Source organism: Rutilus rutilus, assembly GCF_951802725.1.
Source record: "Rutilus rutilus genome assembly, chromosome: 6".
In the NCBI taxonomy this organism is placed as follows: Eukaryota; Metazoa; Chordata; class Actinopteri; order Cypriniformes; family Leuciscidae; genus Rutilus; species Rutilus rutilus.
Genome location: NC_140214.1, coordinates 7,853,377 through 7,873,723, shown reverse-complemented (window position 1 = coordinate 7,873,723; position 20,347 = coordinate 7,853,377). Strand labels below are relative to the sequence as shown.

At 37.5% G+C, this 20,347-nt stretch overlaps 1 protein-coding gene across 2 annotated transcripts in view; it reads right to left on the bottom strand.

Annotated features, from left to right (window-relative positions):
- pax3a (paired box 3a) overlaps positions 1-19,146 on the bottom strand; it is a 32,274-nt gene extending 13,128 nt beyond the window's left edge. The window contains exons 1-6 of one of the 2 annotated variants that reach the window (XM_084411770.1): positions 18,816-19,146; positions 17,596-17,831; positions 16,839-16,968; positions 16,432-16,575; positions 1,304-1,503; positions 455-620 (exon numbers count right to left, since the gene is read on the bottom strand). In XM_084411770.1, coding sequence (XP_084267896.1) covers positions 455-620; positions 1,304-1,503; positions 16,432-16,575; positions 16,839-16,968; positions 17,596-17,831; positions 18,816-18,900 — 961 coding nt within the window. In that variant the 5' untranslated portion in view covers positions 18,901-19,146. The remainder of the gene's footprint in view (positions 1-454; positions 621-1,303; positions 1,504-16,431; positions 16,576-16,838; positions 16,969-17,595; positions 17,832-18,815) is intronic. The other variant, XM_084411771.1, reaches the window with a different exon arrangement.
- Positions 19,147-20,347: the final 1,201 nt, after the last annotated feature.

The following is a 20,347-nucleotide window of genomic DNA, read 5'->3' as shown; positions in this document are numbered from 1 at the left end:
CTTAATATTTTCAATATTTTTGTGTAAACCATGATGCATTTTTTTGTCAAGATTCTTTTTTCATCGTTTATTTGAAATAGAAATATTTTGTAACATTGTAAATGTCTTTACTGTCACTTTTGTTCAAGTTCATGCATCCTTGCTGAATAAAAGTATTATTATAAATTTTTTTGATTACACTTTATTTTAAGGTGTCATTGTTACAGTGTACTTATATATTTAAGTACTGAGTAAGATTAAGCAACTACATGTACTTACTATTGGGTTAGGGTATGATTAGGATTTGGTTGAGGGTTAGTTGCATGTAATTATGCATAATTTACTGTAAATACTATGGTAAGTACATGTAACATATGTAAAAAGAACACTCAAATACAGTGTTACCATTTTTTTTCTTTCTTACTGGGCCCAAACTTTTGACCAGTAGTGTTTTACTATGCTTTACAGTTCTCACCTTGTGAGATAGATGAGGGAGGGTAAGGGCTGTCCGCCAGCTGATAGGGCTGAAGACTCGACATCGCAGAGGGTGGGAAACCACCAGGTATCAGGTGATTAAACGCCATCAGCTGATTGGCTCCTGCCTGCTTCCTCCAGCGAGCTCTTCGATTACTGAACCAAACCTGCAGGACAGAAAAAGAAAAAAAAGGAAAAAAATTATATTGTACATTCAGACACCCGAAAGATTGTTTTTATACTCAAACTGGTACTAAATTTAAAACATGACACATTTCAGCATGGACTTCCTATAACACCCTCCTTTATTAAGGAATAAGATATTCAACCATGTTATTCCTATAAGAATGTGTTTGTGAGTGTCATGTATCTGAGTTTACACAGGCACTCTTTGTGTGTTCAGTAGCTCGAAGCTTGTTTGGTCTGATTTCGATCGAAACATCTGTGCTCATTAAAAAGCGATGACATCACGTCACGGGTTCTAGTTTAATTGGGTTAGAAGGACTTAATAATAGAGTTTATTAAAAGATTCTGTTTTGGGGGTTTTCTGCGACAGAATACTAGGGTAAAAACAAGAGGTCAGACGTGGCACAAAGAAGCCTGTGTTTATGCGAGTGTGTCATGTGACTTCGGGGCAGGGGTGCAGGGCTAAATGCTGGTAAATTTAGTCTCCCAGTGTAAACCACATTAACGTTTTTTTTAGCGGCAATGCAACTTACGAGAAAGTGTGTGTAGAGTGATCACAGGCACACACAAAAAAGAGTAACCAAATATGTTATGGTCACATCATTAACAAAACTTCTACAGGAAAAAAAGGAATTGGATATTAAAAGTCTGTGCATGAATGTACCTGTACTCGTGCCTCTGTGAGCTTGGCTCTCTGAGCGAGCTCTTCTCTGGTGTATATATCAGGGTAATGTGTGCGTTCGAAAGCTCTCTCCAGCTCCTCCAGTTGCTCGGCCGTAAACGTGGTCCGACTGCGCCGCTGTTTCCTCTTTAGTGGCAAACCCGGTTCTGAGTCCACGTCTGAGCCCTCATCTGAGTGGCTTGCTACAAAGTAAACATTAAAATGAGATTATTATTAAATAAAGAATAAAACCAGCACTCTGTTATCAGCTGTGAGAGATTGTCATTTATTTCAGCAGTGCACACATTTTTAAATGAGAAGTTATTGACTAGAATTTGGATCTGTTCCTTGTACAAAGCTATTGCATGGCTTCAAAAGAGCTGGAATATAGTTCAAAAGACTCTTTTATGATACTTTGTCATGATACCCCAGTCCCTAATGGGTTTCATGATATAGAAAAGAGTGACCAAAATATTTGTATTACACAGCCTAAAGAGAGTCACAGGATAAATAAAATAAAATAAAATAAAAAATAATAAAATAAAATAAAATAAAATAAAATAAAATAAAATAAAATAAAATAAAATAAAATAAGCCATTTCCCCCCAAAGTCTTGACTTTTTCAAGGAGACATTAGATAATATATAACATAAAATAAAATATAAAATAAAACAAAACAAAATAAAAAAGTAAGTAAATAAAAATGTAATTAAATTAAATATTATTTAAAGTCCGCTAGAAATAGTTTTTGAGCAGCAATACTCTAGAAATTGTGTTGTAGTTCATGTCTTGATGCACAAGGGATAACTAATATTTAAATGAAACAAATTCTACATCCTGAATACACAAACATACAAATTTAATGTAAAAATGTACAAGATACCATAAGGAAAAAAGTTACAGCATACAGAATTCACAGCATGACAATTCTATAAATCACCTGCAAACCAATATCTGAAAATGTATATTTAAAAACTTTACATGGGGCTAGATAAATAGACCGCAATATTGTTGTGAGTTATTTTGTTTCCACCTGCTTAATATTGAAGGCCAGTATCTGTAAGATTTACTCTCACCAAATACACACGTCACACATCACTCGCTCATACGCAGGTATTATTTGGGGTGAAGTTGGACCGGGTGAGAGGTTCTTTCGTAGCTAATTCAGCAGAAGAGAATGTTAGTGTGAGTGGACTAAAGCTCGGGGAATCTGTACCCAGAGGAGGGGGGCCCTATCAAATGATTAGGCTCCTCAAACTAGCGTGACAGCCAGCTATTGTCCAGTAATACGCCTCGAAAGCCCCCGTCCAGAACTCGCCAACGCCACATCTGCTTCGTCTGACACTAGCCATCTCCTTTCTCTTGTTCGCTCTCTCTTCGATTTTCACCCCCATATGGTTGAAAACACAAAACGTAAAAAGACGCCCAGACTTCGCCAAGCCACACCGCATCCGCAGACCCTAAAATTAAAACTGCAATTAAAAACGTCCATTAAACTTACTTTTCATTAAGCTTGAGTCCACATTCACCAAGTATAATAAGCAAAAAAGTAAAGGATATGCAAAAAGTAGGATCCGCAATGTGCCAATCGCATGAATTTTCCTTTAGTAATCTATGTGAACTCATCTACTACGATTTTACAGTTGAGATGTCAAATCTTTTTGACTTTTTTAGTTGGAAAAAGTAATGCAGATGCCATAAATAAACCAGGTAATGCTTCTATTTCACAAACAAAAACTCATCTGGACTTCCCAACAAATATACAGGTGTATTTCTCCTTCGGAGTGAAGAAGAAAGAGAAGAGAGAATTCAAGGTTTAATTGAAAGCGAAGAGTCACGCAAAGCAAACCCTTCGGTCTCCACCCTGGAGCCACACAGGAAATGCTACTGCATCTCTCCAGCATCTCACAGGATTTGGAATGGAAAGAGAGAAAGAAAGGATGGCTGTCCTTTACCACTTTTCCACCCTCTAACACTAGTGAAAAGTCTCTTTTTTCATGCCATTTTTCCCAAAAGTTTGGACTATTTTCAGTAGACTGGAATGAATGAACGGACAGTTTTTGAGGACATGGTATCCATCATATCCTTCATACAGAAAGCCCTCAGAGAACTGACTCGCAAATTAGAAAAGCACATAAAAACATGTTATTTTCCCAAAACTAACATCCAGAAATCAAATCAAGTTTACAGGGGCATGAAAAAAAAAAAAAAAAAAAAGAGCAAGAGAGCTTTCAAATCTCTTTAGAAGCAAAACATCTCAGTTTTTGGTTTCTTTTTCTTTGTCTTCCAATCTACTTGGAGTTTCTATCATTACAGCTGCAAAAAAGTCAAGTACAAAAAAAAAAAAAAAAAATGAACAAATTGAAAAAATAAAACAAAAAATTTAAAACTAAACTTAGACATCCCTTAATTCTCTTGAATTTTTATTATTGCCACTGCAAACATAAAATTAAAAAGTAATAAATAAAATGAAATAATAGGTGAATAAGCAAGTCGGTCTTCCCATAATTCCCTTGAGTTTCTAATATTACTACTGCAAAAAGTCAAACGCTGCAAATAAATAAAGTAATATAAAATAAAAAATAACACAAAATAAAAAGTTAATAAATAAAATAAAACATAATTCTCTTGAGTTTCTATCATTACTGCAGCAAAAAAAAGTCAAACGCTACAGACTGTAATCTGTAAATTACACTGTTTCATTTGGCTCTTTCTCTCTTGCGCGCTCCCTCTCTCTCTCTCTCTCTCTCTCTCTCTCTCTCCATCTCTTTTGGGGAGTTATTTGGCAGTCTTTTGTTGGCCTGTTTAGTGAGAATGGTGACTGAGCTCTTTGGAGTCTGATTTCCACGCTCCATCTGTAGGTTCCATGAGCTGGGTCCGGGCAGCATTGAGGCCCCTGTCACCTGCCTGGCAGGGGGCGGGGGGGGAGGTGGGCACAATGAGGGCTGGACGCAGGGCAATGGGGGCTCCGCAGGGGAACAGCGGGGGGCCGCCCCCGAACCCTTCCTCCTCCACGGCCAGGGGGTTACGGAGGTGGAGGTGGTGGGGGGGTGACGGGGAAAGAGCGATACGGAGAGAGTTAAGGAGAAAAAAAGAAGATGAAGAAGAGGGGGCTGATCGCTCAATGGCACCTGGGGGACTAGTTTAGTGACTAGAGAGGGTGTGTGGGAATAGCGATTCTAGTTTAAGATGATTGTCAGCCCCGGTCTCGTCCATCATGTCCATTTACAGCACTGACGTACGCTAAACAGGCACTTCTCGGAAAAAATGTATCTTTCCATGATTTTACATGGATTTTTAACTTCACCGACAAAGCAGCCATACAGACATAGATCGGATTAGAGATTCATTTAACATCATAAACCAGATTTGGTTACACTTTATTTGAAAGTGTCTTTGTTACACTGTAAGTATACATATGGAGTAATATTAATTAACTACATGTACTTGCTATAGGGTTAGGATTAGGTTTTAATTTAGTTTATGGTTCGTTGGATGTAATTTATAGTTATTACTATAGTAAATACATGTAACGTATGACACTAAAATAAAGTGTTACCCCAGATTTACTCTGAGAATCAGATCGATACAGACAGAAATTGCTCCCATAATTCCCCTTTAAAAAGAAACAGAATGCATAGAATTTTCACAGAATAACCAAAAGCTTCCCATATGGAGAGCAGTGTATGTCAACAAATCATCTTAGGGGCTGTTTACACACCATTTTCAACTAAAAAAGGGAAACTTTTTATACATTTTGGCAGTTCATTTACACGACAACGGTGTTTTGGTGGCCTGAAAAAACACAAACTTTTGAAAACGGGTTTCAAAGTCCAAGCGTTACTGTAAAAGATAGCGTTATCGTCTCCATGTAAACTACAAAAATGAGAATTTGTGAAAACAGTGACTTCATGCACGTGCCTGTTCAGTCTATACTTGTTCAGTGTATAGGCACGTACTGGCCTGGCATGAATGATACAGCCTTTGTAGTCGGTTTCGCGGATCCGTGTGAACGGGGATCCTTTTGACAATGTTGTCGTCTCTACGCGAAAAACGCAACTCTTGTTTCTTGTGTAAACATACCCTTAGTCTGTAATTGTGTGAAAACACTTGTTAAGCCGCTGAAAATGCCACTGACATTTTTTTAATTCTTAATAAATCAAGGGTCTTATGACTTGAAAACCTCTCGTACTGGTAAATGGCAACACTGACAGACTCACAGATTCATTCACTGTCCTTCAGAATTTCAGCAGGACAGGAAACTCACACTGTGTCCACTTCCCACAGCATACCTGTCCCATACACCACCGACAGCTCAGCCCATCTATCTTCTCACGCTCATCTACTCTGCATCTCTTTGACTTTAGACAGAGGTTTTGTCTTTCATCTGCAAAAAATCCTTTAAAGCAGACAACTGAATGTCTCGCTACAATGAGTGATATGATGCACCAAGAAAAGACTGAGGAGGCAAGACAGGTAGCTTGTGGACCACTTAAAAGTAAAAGTAAAGTAAAGACATTATTCAACCAAATTAAATTATGAAACAACATACATAAGCACTAGGGGAGTAAACATTTGCTTTGAAATACTAAATCACGCAATGTGTCATAAAATTTGGAATTTTTGTCATGATTTGGTTTGGCTTCGTTTGGTATTTCAAATGTAAAGTGTAACTAGAAGGACAATCTACACCTACGAGTTGACATGATCTGGATATGGAGGAATTTCACTGTAAACAGGACTAAAATAATATTTTTAAATAGAAAATTAACACATATTACATTGGGTTTTATTGTATTAATTCAAATAAATTATTTTGGTTACTAATTACATTCAAAATAAAATTCTGTAAACAATGCATTGCACCTCTAGGCACTTTAATATGTCTAAAATGATAAAACGTAGTAAAATGACTGCTTAACGTCACAGTAGTTATATATAATGGTAATTATGTAGTCATTGCTTAAATATCCCATTAGCTGGAGGACGTGTGGAAGTTTTGGAGCTTCTAACCACAGGAAGAGTCATCAGTAGGTCTATTGTTATTTAGTGAGCGTTAATTCACGATACCAGCACATGGTGCCTCTCGCTCACACATCAGATTTATATTCCTCTCACACACAGGACAAACCCCACAAACCTGCAGCCTGCCAGCTACACACAGCATTTATCAGTGCACTCGAGAAAAGAGAGAGAGAGAGAGAGAGAGAGAGAGAGAAATGAGTGCTCTGAATGAACTCCGTAGCATTTGGATGGACGTTAAAGTGGATGTGGTGAATTCCAGGCATAATCACTGAGAAACAAGAGAAGACTGCAGAACAGAAGCCAAAATGACGCAAAGCAAGCGCAGCTTTATGCAAAACTCGAAGAGAGTTTGCTGACTTTAAAATGATGGATTTGAAAACCCAGAGGAAAACTATTGCTCGAAGGTTGCTAATTTCATAGCTCAGCATGTCATCAAACTTACTTCTCAAAATATGTTCCACGGAAGAAAGAAAGTTCAAACAAAATGAGGATGAGCAAATGATGCCAATTTCTATTTAAAGCGATAGTTTACCCAAAAATGAAAATGTTATCATCACTTACCCTCAAGTTGTTCCAAACCTGTATGAGTTTCTTTCCTCTGTCGAACACAAAAGAAGATATTTTGAAGAATGTTGGTAATCAAACATTTGATGGACCCCATTGACTTCCATAGTAGGGGAAAAGAAATACTATGGAAGTCAATGGCTACCGTCAACTCTCTGGTTACCGACATTCTTTAAAATATCGTCTTTTGTGTTCGACAGAAGAAAGAAACTCATACAGGTTTGGAACAACTTGAGGGTGATTAAATGATGACCTTTTTTTGGGGAGGAGGGATGGTGAACTATCCTTTAATGATCAACTTTGTCTCAGATGCTTCTCCCAATGTTTCTTAAAACACATAAAAACGTGTTCATCATTGACACACAATAAAATGAATCCGTATTTAGTCTTGGAAGAATCTGAGGAGAAACATTTGAGTTCTTTTAACCTGACATCATATCTGAGCGCAGTCTGAGGCGTTTTAGGGGTCTTATCTGCAACGTGTGAGATTACTTTTCCTCGGAAGAAACAGACTCGATTTGCTGAAGAAATTGAGATTTGGAAAAGATCTCCTTTGTGATTTTCCTACAGGAAAGTCAGGTTGGCAACTCTAACGCAACACGCACTTTGACACGCAAACAAAGCCGCAAAAACAAAGAGAGATGAAGTGAAAGTAAACACAGGGATGTTGGAGCGCTCGCACCAGAGTCCACAGACGACCATCTGGGCAGTTTATAGCTCCTGGTAGGGGAGAGTCTTCTCCTCCTCAGGGGCTGTTAAATGGTTGGGTAATTGAGCTCCTGACATGTGTTCCCCAAACAAAACAAAAGAGAGAAGAGACAAATGAAGCATTTATTTGCAGCGTGGAGGAGTGCTGGCCCTTTCAGCCCGCGCCCCAGCCAGCCACTGGTGAGTGAATTAAAGAGTATATAGAATCCCAGCAGATGTAGGGAGAAGAATGGTTAACGGAACGATCACGACTCCATCTGGGGTTGGCATTTTGTTAAGAGGGAGGAGCAGGGAGTCACTCAACTCGCTAAAGAGCCACGACCCCAGCAGCTGCCCCGAGAGAAACCGAGCGAGAGAGAAAGAGAGGAAGACGGAGGAAGAGAGACAAAGAGGAGAAGAGCGCGTTTGAAAGATCATTTTTAACCTTGCAGGTGGACTAAAACAAGACCGGACACTTTTGGACAGTATCATCCTTGAAATAGGCTTACTTTCTGGATGACTAACTGCTAACTGTGCTTACTGTTAAAAATACTTTGGTAACAGGGGTCGAGTTTGCCTGTTGCCTATATGGGTGCAAAAGATGCATGATCCAAAAGTGATTAAACCTAAATTTAAAATGGCCTGGAATTGCTCATATGATATTTATTTATTACCTATATCATTATAATAAGTCAATATATCAGTATGCACTATACTGTTAAAAAAATAAATAATTTATGTTGAAATATGTCTCTTATGCTCACCATGGCTGTATTTATTTAATAAAAAATTCAGTAAAAACTGAAATATTATTACAATTGAAAAATAACTGTTTTCTATTGTATTATATTTTAAAATGTAATTTATTCCTGTGATGGCAAAGCTGTATTTTCAGCATCATTACTCACATGATCCTTCAGAAAGCAATCTAATATGCTGATTTTCTGGTAAAGACACTATCTTAAGTTCTTTGTGAAAACCCTAATTTTTTTTATTCTATCAGGATTCTTTGATGAATAGAAATGCCAAAAGAATAGCATTAATTTGAAATAGAAATATTTATAAATTACTTTTTTTTTTTTTTCAATCTAATGCATCCTTGCTGAATAAACCTTACTGACCCAAAACTTTTCAATGCTAGTGTAATAAATAAATTCATAAAATATATAATCACACAAAGTGAATTATGGTTTAAAAAAAGCCAGTGAGTTTTTAAATCGCTGTTCTGTGTATTAAAAAGAAATACGTTAAGGTCCAATTTTAGAGACCGACACAAGGAACATAAAGGGGGGATGCTGAGGCATTTTGGGTTCCCAGCATGCTTTGCTCATTATGATGTCAGAACAGGACAGAGGTGCCTGTTGCAGCATGGAATCGCTCCCAACAACGGGACAAAGCCAAAACGCAGCACCCACGCAGCGACTGCACCGCAGGAACACACACCACATGCTCCTAAATATACGCGCTCATTACATTGACATCACGTTATATTTATGCACGCTTTTGTACCAAACATGCACATATTGAGTAAGCCATTACTGGGACAGGTGGGTCAAATGCTAATATGATAAAATGACACAAAACATCACTGCAGATACAATCCACATGTTGAGCAAAATGTAGACCGCACCTCTCAACATACAAAACACATTATCTTTGATATTCACTTCTACGTCTACAAAAGAACTAAAACTTATTACACAGCATTAAAACATTTTGAATTAATTGAATCGTTTATGCTTAAAAATTAAATAAAAATGTAATAAAAATATTTTGTTTACCTTTAATATAATATTTAAAAATAATTATATGAATCATATTTTAAATATATTTTTTTATATTTTAATATAAAAAAGGAAAATCTGATATATTATGCAACATTTCTCTTGTTTTAGAGATATTTAGATGTTTTTTGCTAAAAAATAAAATAAAAAAATACAAATATTATGATTAAGAATTTGATTTTTTACATTGTTTCTGAATTATATATTCAAATTTTCTGTGGAAAAAGATGCTAAATAGCACATTCAAAACACAGTATAATGCAACCATTTAATGCAAATCAGTTCTCCTTTGTGTTCTTTAGTTTCAAAGCATTTATTGGCCATCATAGAGTGTCTGTTACCTGTCACACTGAACAAACACATTATCTTAACCCGCACTTCCAACAGAGAGGGAGTTTGCACAGCCACTGACCCAGGACTCCCCCTTGACCCTGCCCAGCCACATCTCACCCTCTCTGGGGTACAAATAAGAGACTGAAAGTCCTATGCAATAGGATTCAAATCCTGCGGCCCTGATTCAAATACACACAAACATTTAGATTCAGCAGGAACTTGGTAACCACACTAAGTAGGTAAAACGTCTTGTGTTTCTTTAAACAACAGCTAATATGCACCACATTTTTAAAAAAAGAATCAAAAAGGGGTTTACAGTCTAACGCCAAAAGGAACCTATTTAAAATATCAAATCGATTTAATATATGCAACATCAAGTTTTTTAAACCAACAAAATACCACTGAGTGAACTTAACCTAATTCTTTATATGAATACGGGTATTTGTTGAACCTAAGGCACTTTGAAGAAACTCACTGTAAAAAAATGTATTGCTGTGATTATTTATCACAATTTAAAACAAATGTGTTGTTTCAACTTAAAAAAAAAAAGTATGTGTTTGTAGTTGGCTTAAAATATTAAGTTTAGTTAACTTTAGTTAGGTTTAGGTAAGGTTGATATTTAAGTTATCTCAACAAATTTTAAGTTGTTAAGTAACTGCAACAATAATCGTAATTGTTAAAGTTCAAAGGCTATGATGCAATGATGAAACATGAAGTTCAAAAACCTACACAACAAAGCGTGTAATGCATAAGAAACACTAAACAAAGCATATTTGAGACATGGTTTTGTAAAATGACAGTGTTTCCCCAGAAAAATTGTACTCATTAAACTCACTTTTTAAAATGATGTAAACAGGCTAAAACAACAGTTGGAACATGTTTGAAGTCTTCTGTAAATTCTCCAAAACCAAATGAATTCTGTCTGAAACAAATCAGAAATTGCACATTTGAGTTGGAAACGATGATTTCTGCTCGTCTAAGTTACATAGAGTAAATAAAGTGAGCTAACAATGGTCCACTGTAGAAGCTGGAAGTCATAAGGCTGGAGCTTCATGCAGCCGCTGAACCTTCCAGAACAACGAGAAAACTCCGCTCATTCAAGCTTTTAGTCATCTTAACATGATTCTGCCGTCATTTCTTGCAGATTCCCTCTCTCTCTGCGTCTCTCCCTCTCTCACCAGCATCATTTGGCAGTTAAGTAGTGAATTTCCTCAAGTTAAGTGATTGACAACGGCGTCTAGCTCTTCTCAATTAACTGCCTCATTGTGAGTCTTTATGGCAAGGCCCCTGAAACCCTCGACCTCTCCTTTCTCCTCCTTTTCATCGCTCCTTTGCCAGAGTTTCACTCACACAAACACTTGCAAGAAAACAGAGCGCTCTATTCGGCGAGGAGCCCCTATTCTCATTGACCTTCTATTGCTCACTTTTTCTTTTGGACACTTCAAACCGTCTTTGAGAAGAGAGGAGTGGAAGAGGAGTCCATCAGTCGCTAGGGGCTGGTCCGGGTTTGACCCCGCACCCCCACTTCAAAGATGCTTCGCATTCATTAATTGTTCTTTGAATTAATATTTGAGGATCACAATGCTGGTGCCAGCGTATAAAGCGGACCTAATGAAGCATACAGGCAGCATTCACTTGGAGATAAGCTTGGTGCGACCGCGTGCATGCGTGTTTTCTTCCTTTGCGTGCCACTCTGAAATCAAATGGAATGACATCATGTGGAAATGATGCACGGTCTACGTCGTTTCTGAGAGCGCCACGCAAACGTGCGAACGGGACAACAACGACTCTACACATTGTCTCTCGGTCAAAAGACGTTTAATCTTTATCGCCGCATAAAAACCTCGATTGATGTTCGGATAACTTTGCGATCCGTAACCTCGATGAACTCGGAGAGAGAAGGGCGAAGCTTGTTAGGTTTCAAGGAACTGCTGAATAAAAGGCAGATGATTGCTCATCTCCATTCCCGCAGGGCCCCGGAATCATGACTGAGGAACATTCCAGCAGAGAGAGAAGAACCCTTGTTTATTGATCGAGGAGGCAGATCTCAAAAGAATGTATAAAATTAGACCCCAACGAGCTAGATATGGCTATAGTTGGCTATAGTTTCGGACAAATACATCTGGCTTTACAGCTCCGAGTACAATTGTGGTTGCGAAAAAAAGCAATGGTCCCAAAAATATCTGTTTGTTATTGCGTGACACAGCTGTCTGTTTTTGCCGTGCATCTTTTGCTCTCGCTCCTCGATCTCCCCCCTTTTCTATTGAGCAAGTATCCAGTCAGCAAAGCAGGCAAAAGCCCTATTTTATTTACACAAACAAAGTCCTCCTTGCTTTCTGGGACAAAGGCAGCTGAATCTTTCATGTGTTGTCATTGCTTGATTCTCTCTGTCCTCCTGGCTATTGGCCTGCTGGGAGACAATGAGCCCAGGAGAAAAGCAGCAGATTGTTGGAATGCAGCTCAATGAAACTAATTATTACATGTTGACTGCGTTCACCATGGCACGTCTGAAAGCACTAAGCTCATTCAATTGGCCTCCACGGGACTCCCTTTCAAAAAAACTTGATCCCTTTGACTGTTTGTATTTCTGAGTTTTCTTTTTCGCCTGCCGTGAATGAGAATCTGTGAGAGAGGGGCCGTGGCTCTTTGATGACTTTAGTTACTTTTAATTAGCTAAATGAGGCTCGAGGATTGTCAGTTTTCCCAAAGTTAATGGTATAGGAAAAAGGAGGGGATGTGCTCAGGCAAACACAGCATTGTGGGAGAAGTTTTATCGATTAACTTATGACGCCAGGCACTAGAACCGTCCCTTGACGTTCTTAAAAACTGTCTTTGGGGTGTTTTAGGTTGTTTTGTTTTTTTTATAAATAGAATCATTTCTAAAGGATCATGTGACTTAAGACTGGAGTAAAGATGCTGAAAATTCAGCTTTGCGTCACAGGAATAAATTACATTTTAAAATATAATTAAATAGAAAACAGTTAATATTTCTGTTTTTACTGATTTTTTGATCAAATAAAAGCAGACATGCTGAGCATAAGAGACTTATTTCAACATTAAAAAAAAGTGTAAAAATGTTACATAATTAAAAAAACACAAATTATTACAGGAAAAACAAAACGAAATGTTTGCTCTGAGCCTCCTGATCAAACAACTTTCGAGAAACATATTTTAAAGCGTATGCTCAATCCATGTACTAGTAAGCAATGGTCCTCTACTCTGCCTTTTCCCAGACAAATAAATCTGAAGGGGTCTTTGCTTTGATCTCAAGCCTTTAAGGGGCCCAACAATAGGTTTTGAAGGAGCAGGGGCCCAGATCCAACACACCCCTCTTACCCGACAACTATAGACTCAGCAAACATGTACTTAATCAATATTTGGCTAGAGAACACCCTCTTGATTCTGAAAACACCCTTTTGAGATTTTAACTGAGTACCGAATAGGAAAAAACAACAACTCCCACAAGCAGGGAGGAGAGAGTGAAATACAGCCAGCGCAGAATCAGCCCACTGCAAACAAACGGACGAGAGTGAATGGAGAGAGGAGAAGTTTACAGTGTGTCAATGGAGATCAGGACTCATTGAGTTTTATGATGTAGACACATCTACATGTGAATAAAAGCCAGAGGTGATTGATCCTTCTAGGAAAACAAAAACATTAACGGGGCTTTGAAAAGGCTGTTTTCCTTTCTCCTTTCCCCTTGCGCTTCCTTTCTTTCATTCACTGTTTTGTTCTTTCTTTCTTTCTTTCTTTCTTTTTTCCAATGCAGATATAGACATCTAACTAACTGTGTTGCAAGTCCAGGTTTAAATGCATGCAAATACAACACAAAAAGCTTCTAAAGCTTTAGCCCTAAAAAGTTTCATGAAAAATAGCTCTGCTACATTGTTAAAAAAATAAAAAAGTTCTATGTTTTGACTTATCACAATCATTTCTGGCAAGTAAATCACAAATAAATTCAGAGCAGTTGGATCAAGTGTAATTAAACATACAAACAGCAAAACATACTGTAACAATCACATTCTTAAAAATGCCTGTTGGGAGCTCACAACAAACTCTTATCAAATCAGCAACATTTCTCATATCTGATTAAAAAACACTCCAAATACCTAATAACACTTTTTTTTTTTTTTTTTTTTTTTGTAGAAGTTTGTTTAACTGGATTAAGTCATTGAAACAATAAAGCAGGTCAAATGAACAGTGCATGTTGTTTAATATACACATTTCAACGTTTAAAAAGCTAAATAAAATGCCTATATCAACTGAGGCAATGCCCAATCTAAAGTTAGTCGAGATACAATACAATAACAATACCGAGCTGAACTAATGACTAAAACAACTTTGAGTTTACTTCACTAACGCAGCAAGGTTTTTACAGTGCATTAGCAAAGTTGTGCGTTTCAAAAGTTCATATCAATCATCAATCTCCAAACAACAACAACATATCGACAGTCGTTTGTTAAACTAATTACCAACTGATCTGTATTCGTGATGGCGGTGCTGGAAAAGAGAGAAGGAAAAGGCCAGTGAGGAATGAATGCGCGCCCCGGGCGGAGAGGAAGGGGGCGGGTTTTTGTCCTGAGATGAAAGTGGGGAGGAATAAAGGGCTCGATTTAATCTACTAGAAAAGGTTTTCATTGCAATGACTGAGTATAATGTGCGCCAATTGTAGCGCGGCCCATGACGCGGGGTGAATCCGGCTATAGCGCGCACAGAGCTCAGTTTCTCTCTCCACTTGACATCTAGAACAAACTCCACTGCGCAAGAATTTCAGGCCTGTGGGGGTTAGAAAAACGCGCTGCCTGTATCAATTTCCAAGTTAATACATACAATTTCTTCTTCAACTGGGGAAATGGGGTTTGCCTCGAGGCTATCGCCTGTGTGAATGTTAAAGATTTTGATGATATTTTGACACGATGTTTTGACATCCATAAAAAAAAAAGTGCAGTTTGATTGGCTAATTAAGCCTATTTAATGAATTACTATCTGTGCGAATTTTTCAGCGATTTTCGTTATTGTGTCTCGCAACACTTGTTAGCCGTGGTACTTGTCAACTAGGCCTAAGGATTTTAAACAAGCAAAATTTGAAGCACAAAAACGCTTTTATGATAATGTTTGAGTTACTAATTAAGATTCGATGAAAAAAGTGCAGTTTAAATGAGCTAATTAGGCATATCTAACGAATTACTATATCTATTCGAACTTTTCAGCGATTTTCGCGGCGTTATCGTGTCTCCCGAAACTAATGTTAGCAATCAACTATCATTAAAGCATTTTAAACAAGCAACATTTTAAGCACAAAAATGTTTTTTTATTATAATTTTTTTTATGATATATGTGATGTGTGCATTTTTAACAAATGATCTGAGAGTAGGCCACTTCTGATTTGTCGATACAGGAAAGCGTAAGAGCGGCGACCTGATATGAATAGGCCTACCTTCTCATGTGAACTCGTAATCTTGGTTTTATGGTTACTGAAACGATTGTTAAACAGCATATGCAAAAATAATCCATTTCAGACATCAACCTATATTTGTTTTGACATCCTTGGGAAGGTTCATCATGGGGGCCAGATGATCAAACTTTCAATAGCCTATTATTTAGCCTACTTGTTTCATAGGCTATAAAAAATGTAGGCTATATTATGTAAAAAATAATATTTTTATTAAGCCTATTAATCGCTTTTACTTTAAACAATCAAACAAGGAATTCAATTTAAATCCAAGTAACGTTATTCTTAATGGCCTCGATCTTAAAATTCTTAGCCTACCTACATGCTGATCAACAAGTGTTAATTTTATGCTTAAATGTAGCCTAGCCTAGGTAAATGATAAAACATCCTAAAAATTAAGCATAACCTCTTAATGTTATTGATGTCGTTTTTAGGGTGAAAGAGAATATTCCAAGACAAGATCTAGCTAGAAATGGACACATTATTCAGGCCTCGAAGTCTAAAACACTTCTGAGTCGGGACTACGGTCATTCGTGAATAATTCATCTCTCATTGCCCGTCCATAATGTCCTCTCTGCACCTTTTGTTGGACCGTTTTTTCTTCCTTTCTTTCCAAATTTTGAAAAGCTTGGAGTCTTTTGTCAGGACCAAGCTACTGCTAGGCCGAGCTTTGTCCTGGGGAAACTGAAGCGTGAGTCTCATGGACTCTTTCGCTTTTGTTTCCCAAGTTCATCCTCAAGTGTCCGATTGTGCACCGCAGGAGCGTCTTTTAGTGAACGCTATTCTTGGACAAATGTTTGATTTACTGATTCGGCCAGTTTCACTCCAGGAACGTCTCGTTTTAGGAGGTTAATCTCCGATGCTCCTCAATTCAGTTCCAATGAGTTTAAGTTAAGACAACAACAACAACAACAAAAAACGTTAAAAATATAGGCCTAGCCTACTGCATTTTGGTGCCAAAAGATTCAAACTGAAACATTAAAAGCGATATTCATTCGGGGAAAAATAAATCCATAAAAACAGCCGTAATGTGCTTATGACATTCACGCACTTCCAAACCCCTCAGCTTTTATTTTTTATTTTTTTATATAGGCTACTGTCTTAACAGAAAATATGTATATTAGCATCTAATAATAATAATAATAATAATAATATGCATGATTGTATTGTTATTATTATTATTGTTTTTGGTATTAAGTAGAAGATCTTATATCTGTAATAAAACTAAACGCATTGTGCATATCTCAAATCCGCAAGGAAAAAATATAAAACTCGTCAGAACTTACATCTGTCGCCGAGAATCCCGTCGATGCTGTGTTTGGCTCGTCTTTCGTTTTCCTCGATCTCCCTTTTTTCCACTTCATCATCATCCTCATCTTCATCTCCGTTTCCACCAAATTTACAGCGCAGCATGCGGCTGATGGAACTCACTGCGGAGAGACATGGAAAGCTTCATGAAATGACATCACATAAATGCACTTGTTGAATGTTTAAACCCCTGAAAATGCGCTAGTATAACATTTAAATCCTTAACACGAGGCATTAAAATCTTAATATATAAGATTATAGGGCTGTTTTAAAGTCACAGGCTGTTTTTTTTTGTTTGTTTTTTTTCTTCAAGCAACAGGTGTGGTAAAACAATATCTTAAAAACATGAACTAAACTGCAGAGATTGCCAGATAAAGTTCAGTACCTGAGGGCACGTTATTTCGGTCGCAGATTCCATCTTTCAGAAGTTTATCCCGAATCTCCCAGCTGAACATCCCTGGATTCTCTCTCTTGTATTCTTCGATTTTCTTTTCCACATCGGGAGTTGTGCTCTGCTTTTATTGCAAAGGTAACACGATCATTTATTTAATTTTTATATCCTTATATAGTTTTCTAAAACACTTTTAAAATATCTAGCAACAATTAGAACAAGAATGTATGGGTAAAATAATCGGTTTGTATTTCGTTTTTTGAAGTTCATAACAGAATATAATTTTTATTTTATTGTTTGGCAGTCATTAAACGAGGGGAAAATATATTGTGTTTTGTAAAGCAATTTACAGTAAATTCGCATTGCACTTAAAAAAATAGTTTGACAGACTCATGCCATGGGATACCTTTTTATTCTCTAATTCTTTAAAGAAAAAATCTATTGGTGCTTCAATAGACTCACAGACAAATTAACTGATATAAAGACAATTTTTGGCTAATTTGAACCATACAAAATGACTTATTTTTGGCTGAACCTATAGATGAGAACCATTACAAATCTTTATACCTTTATTCTGTATACTGAAAAAAATTAACAATGGGCACAACCATAAAAATACCAAACATTTGGTAGTTCTGAAGTCAATCAAAACTCTTTATTTGCTAAACTCCGTGCAGAGTTAAATGTAAAACTGATGTAAACTGTATAATAAAGTCAATAATACAATGCAGCCCTATACATATGTCCATACCTTGGGTTTACTGCCACCAATAGCACCGGGCCGAATGGATCCGGTCTCCTGGTACCTGCATAAAATTTTGGACACACATCCGTGCGAGACGCGCAGCTGTCGGGAGATGACGCACGGTCGTATCCCGTGATGGGCCATCTCTACTATTTTGTGGCGGATGTGATTGGGCAGAGGCCGTCCGTTTATGAAGACTCCACCGAGCTGGTTCACGCGGCCCTGACCTAACGGCGTGGAGACTGCAGCAAGAGGAGGAAAAATCAGTGACTGACACTGTATTCAACCATTTCCTTGTGCTAAAAGTCCAAATATAATTAGCATGACAGCAGTAAGTTCTTTCCTATGATCAGCGAGCCTACAAACAACTACACAACAACAATACAACGGATTGCGTAATACTAATAACAAATGCTAATTATTTATAAATACTACTATTAACAATAATAATAATAATTGTTTTGACAAAAAAAGCCAATCAATAACAATAATTTGCAATTGTTACTTGTTGCCAGAACACTTAAACTATTTAAAAAGTAGCTCTACATATATATATATATATATATATATATATATATATATATATATATATATATATATATATATATAGCCTATATATCTTATATATAAAATATTTTATATAGGCTAAAACAAAGTTTGGAAACACAAATTTTACAGTGTCATTGTTACATATGTAACATGTAATTACTATAGTAATAACTATAAATGATGCATATTTACAAGCAATTAACCCTCAACCAAACCCTAACCCTATAGTAAGTACATGCTACTTAATATTACTCAGTACTTAAATGTATTATTACAGTGTAACAAAGACACCCTTAAAATAAAGTGTAACCCAAAGTTTTTATAGAACATGTTAGCTAAGTAGGCTATTAAATCAATTTCATTACATTACTCTACTAAATTTATATCACTGTACAAAATGTTACCTATTATGTTGTTTGTTCTTTGTTTTGTTGCAGCTTGAACGTGGTTGAAAAACTACAATTTTGTAACCTTGACACCACAAAAGAATTAAACCCAAGTTTTCAATGTTAAATATGTGAAATTTTTACACTGTAATTTCCAATATTAAGGTCTATAATGTCCCTTTTCTTTCTCCAATCAGAATACTGAAGTGCATCAGATCAAATCTGCTTTATGAAGAATCAAGTCTGTGAATGCATCTAAGCCCAGGCTGTGTAGTATAGCTAACACCTTACCCTCCAAGGAATAGCCTCCTCTCGGGTAGTTTTGGGGTGGCGTGGGGCGCATCATCCTGGAAATGCCCCCCGCTAATGCGGTCATATCTCCTCTGCGCGGAAATAAACGGGATCACGAGCACTTGATAGAAGAAGGGGATTTATCCAAAGGAGAAGCACTTATCGTCAAGTGTCAGTGGACTGTTGGAAGTACAGCTAGTCTTCAGTTAAAAACGAAAAGTCAACTTCAAAAGTCAAAACGTCGCTGCCAATCCTCTGAAGTTAATCACGGATATCCAGGTTTTCTCAAAGCGGTTTGGAAGATAAAATTCTCAGAGCTTCAGTTCCGTTGTTGTTGACACACTTGTTGTTGTGAATTGAAATGGTGATCAGTGGCGAAACATTTTATCAGTTGTTGAGTTGTTGGCTCCTTCTACCCATCGAGGACGGTGATTGGTCAAGGAGGGAGGGTCCAAAGATCTGGGAAAGCCTTCTGATTGGTCCAAATCCCGAAACTTTCTTGTGCCATGACCTCGGGAGTTCAAGGGGATGTGTCACTGATAACACCCTCAGACATAAACTGTGATGCTGAGAGCAATCTGGAAGATAACACTGACGTTTTCTTAAAATGATTTCATTTCAATAACATTTCAGTTTCTTTAATGCATTGGTTTGGATCAGTGGTTCTCGACCGTTCCCAAAAGCCCTCCAAATTTAGACAATTTTGATGCCTTACTTATCAAACGTATCGTTAATAGAGGCCACAAGACCTGCAATGGAAGGGTCAGCTAAGGAGGATATACAAAATCTAGTGGGACGAGTTGGGAAGCTTTCAGGAACAAAGTTGGGAAGCACTTCAGAGTTGCTCCATGCATTTTGCGTTCTTCTGCCACAACCGTGTTTATCTAATGAACATGAATCCTTTTCAAACCCCAACTTTTAAGTAAAAAACCCCAAAGCTGCACAGCACAGAGGTATTTATTGTATGCTTGTGGACAGTAGAGTCTCTGCAGAATGAAAGGAGCAGCTTGCGGGGGTCTCAGCAGGGTATGACGCCGAGAGTGCCGTAAAATGTGTCTGTGGAGACGAGTACAATTGTGAAGAAGCGTTATTTATAACGTAGAGACATTCAATATAGCCATCCATCCCACTCATTCTCTTGCATTACTCTGCACTTCTCTCTCTCACACACACACACACACACACACACACACACACACACACACACACACACACACTCTCTCACTCTCTCAATCTCACATTCAGATGCTCCCCCTCTGTTCCCCGCAGTCACTGAAGTTCCTTTTCTTTGCAGGAGCTCATTGAGAACCTCACGTCAGTCAAACGGGCCCGTTCATTCAGAGTGACCCCTTATCAATCAAACAGAAAAACTATCACACTTTCAACTGTTCAAACAGAAGAACCCACTCCGAGTAAAAAAAAAAAAAAAACTTAGTTCTGTTGCTAAACAATACTGAGAGAGGGGATATAAAGTCTTGAATCCGATTTCCATCAGACTAATGTGACAAATACGCTGGCTGTCATCTCAGAGA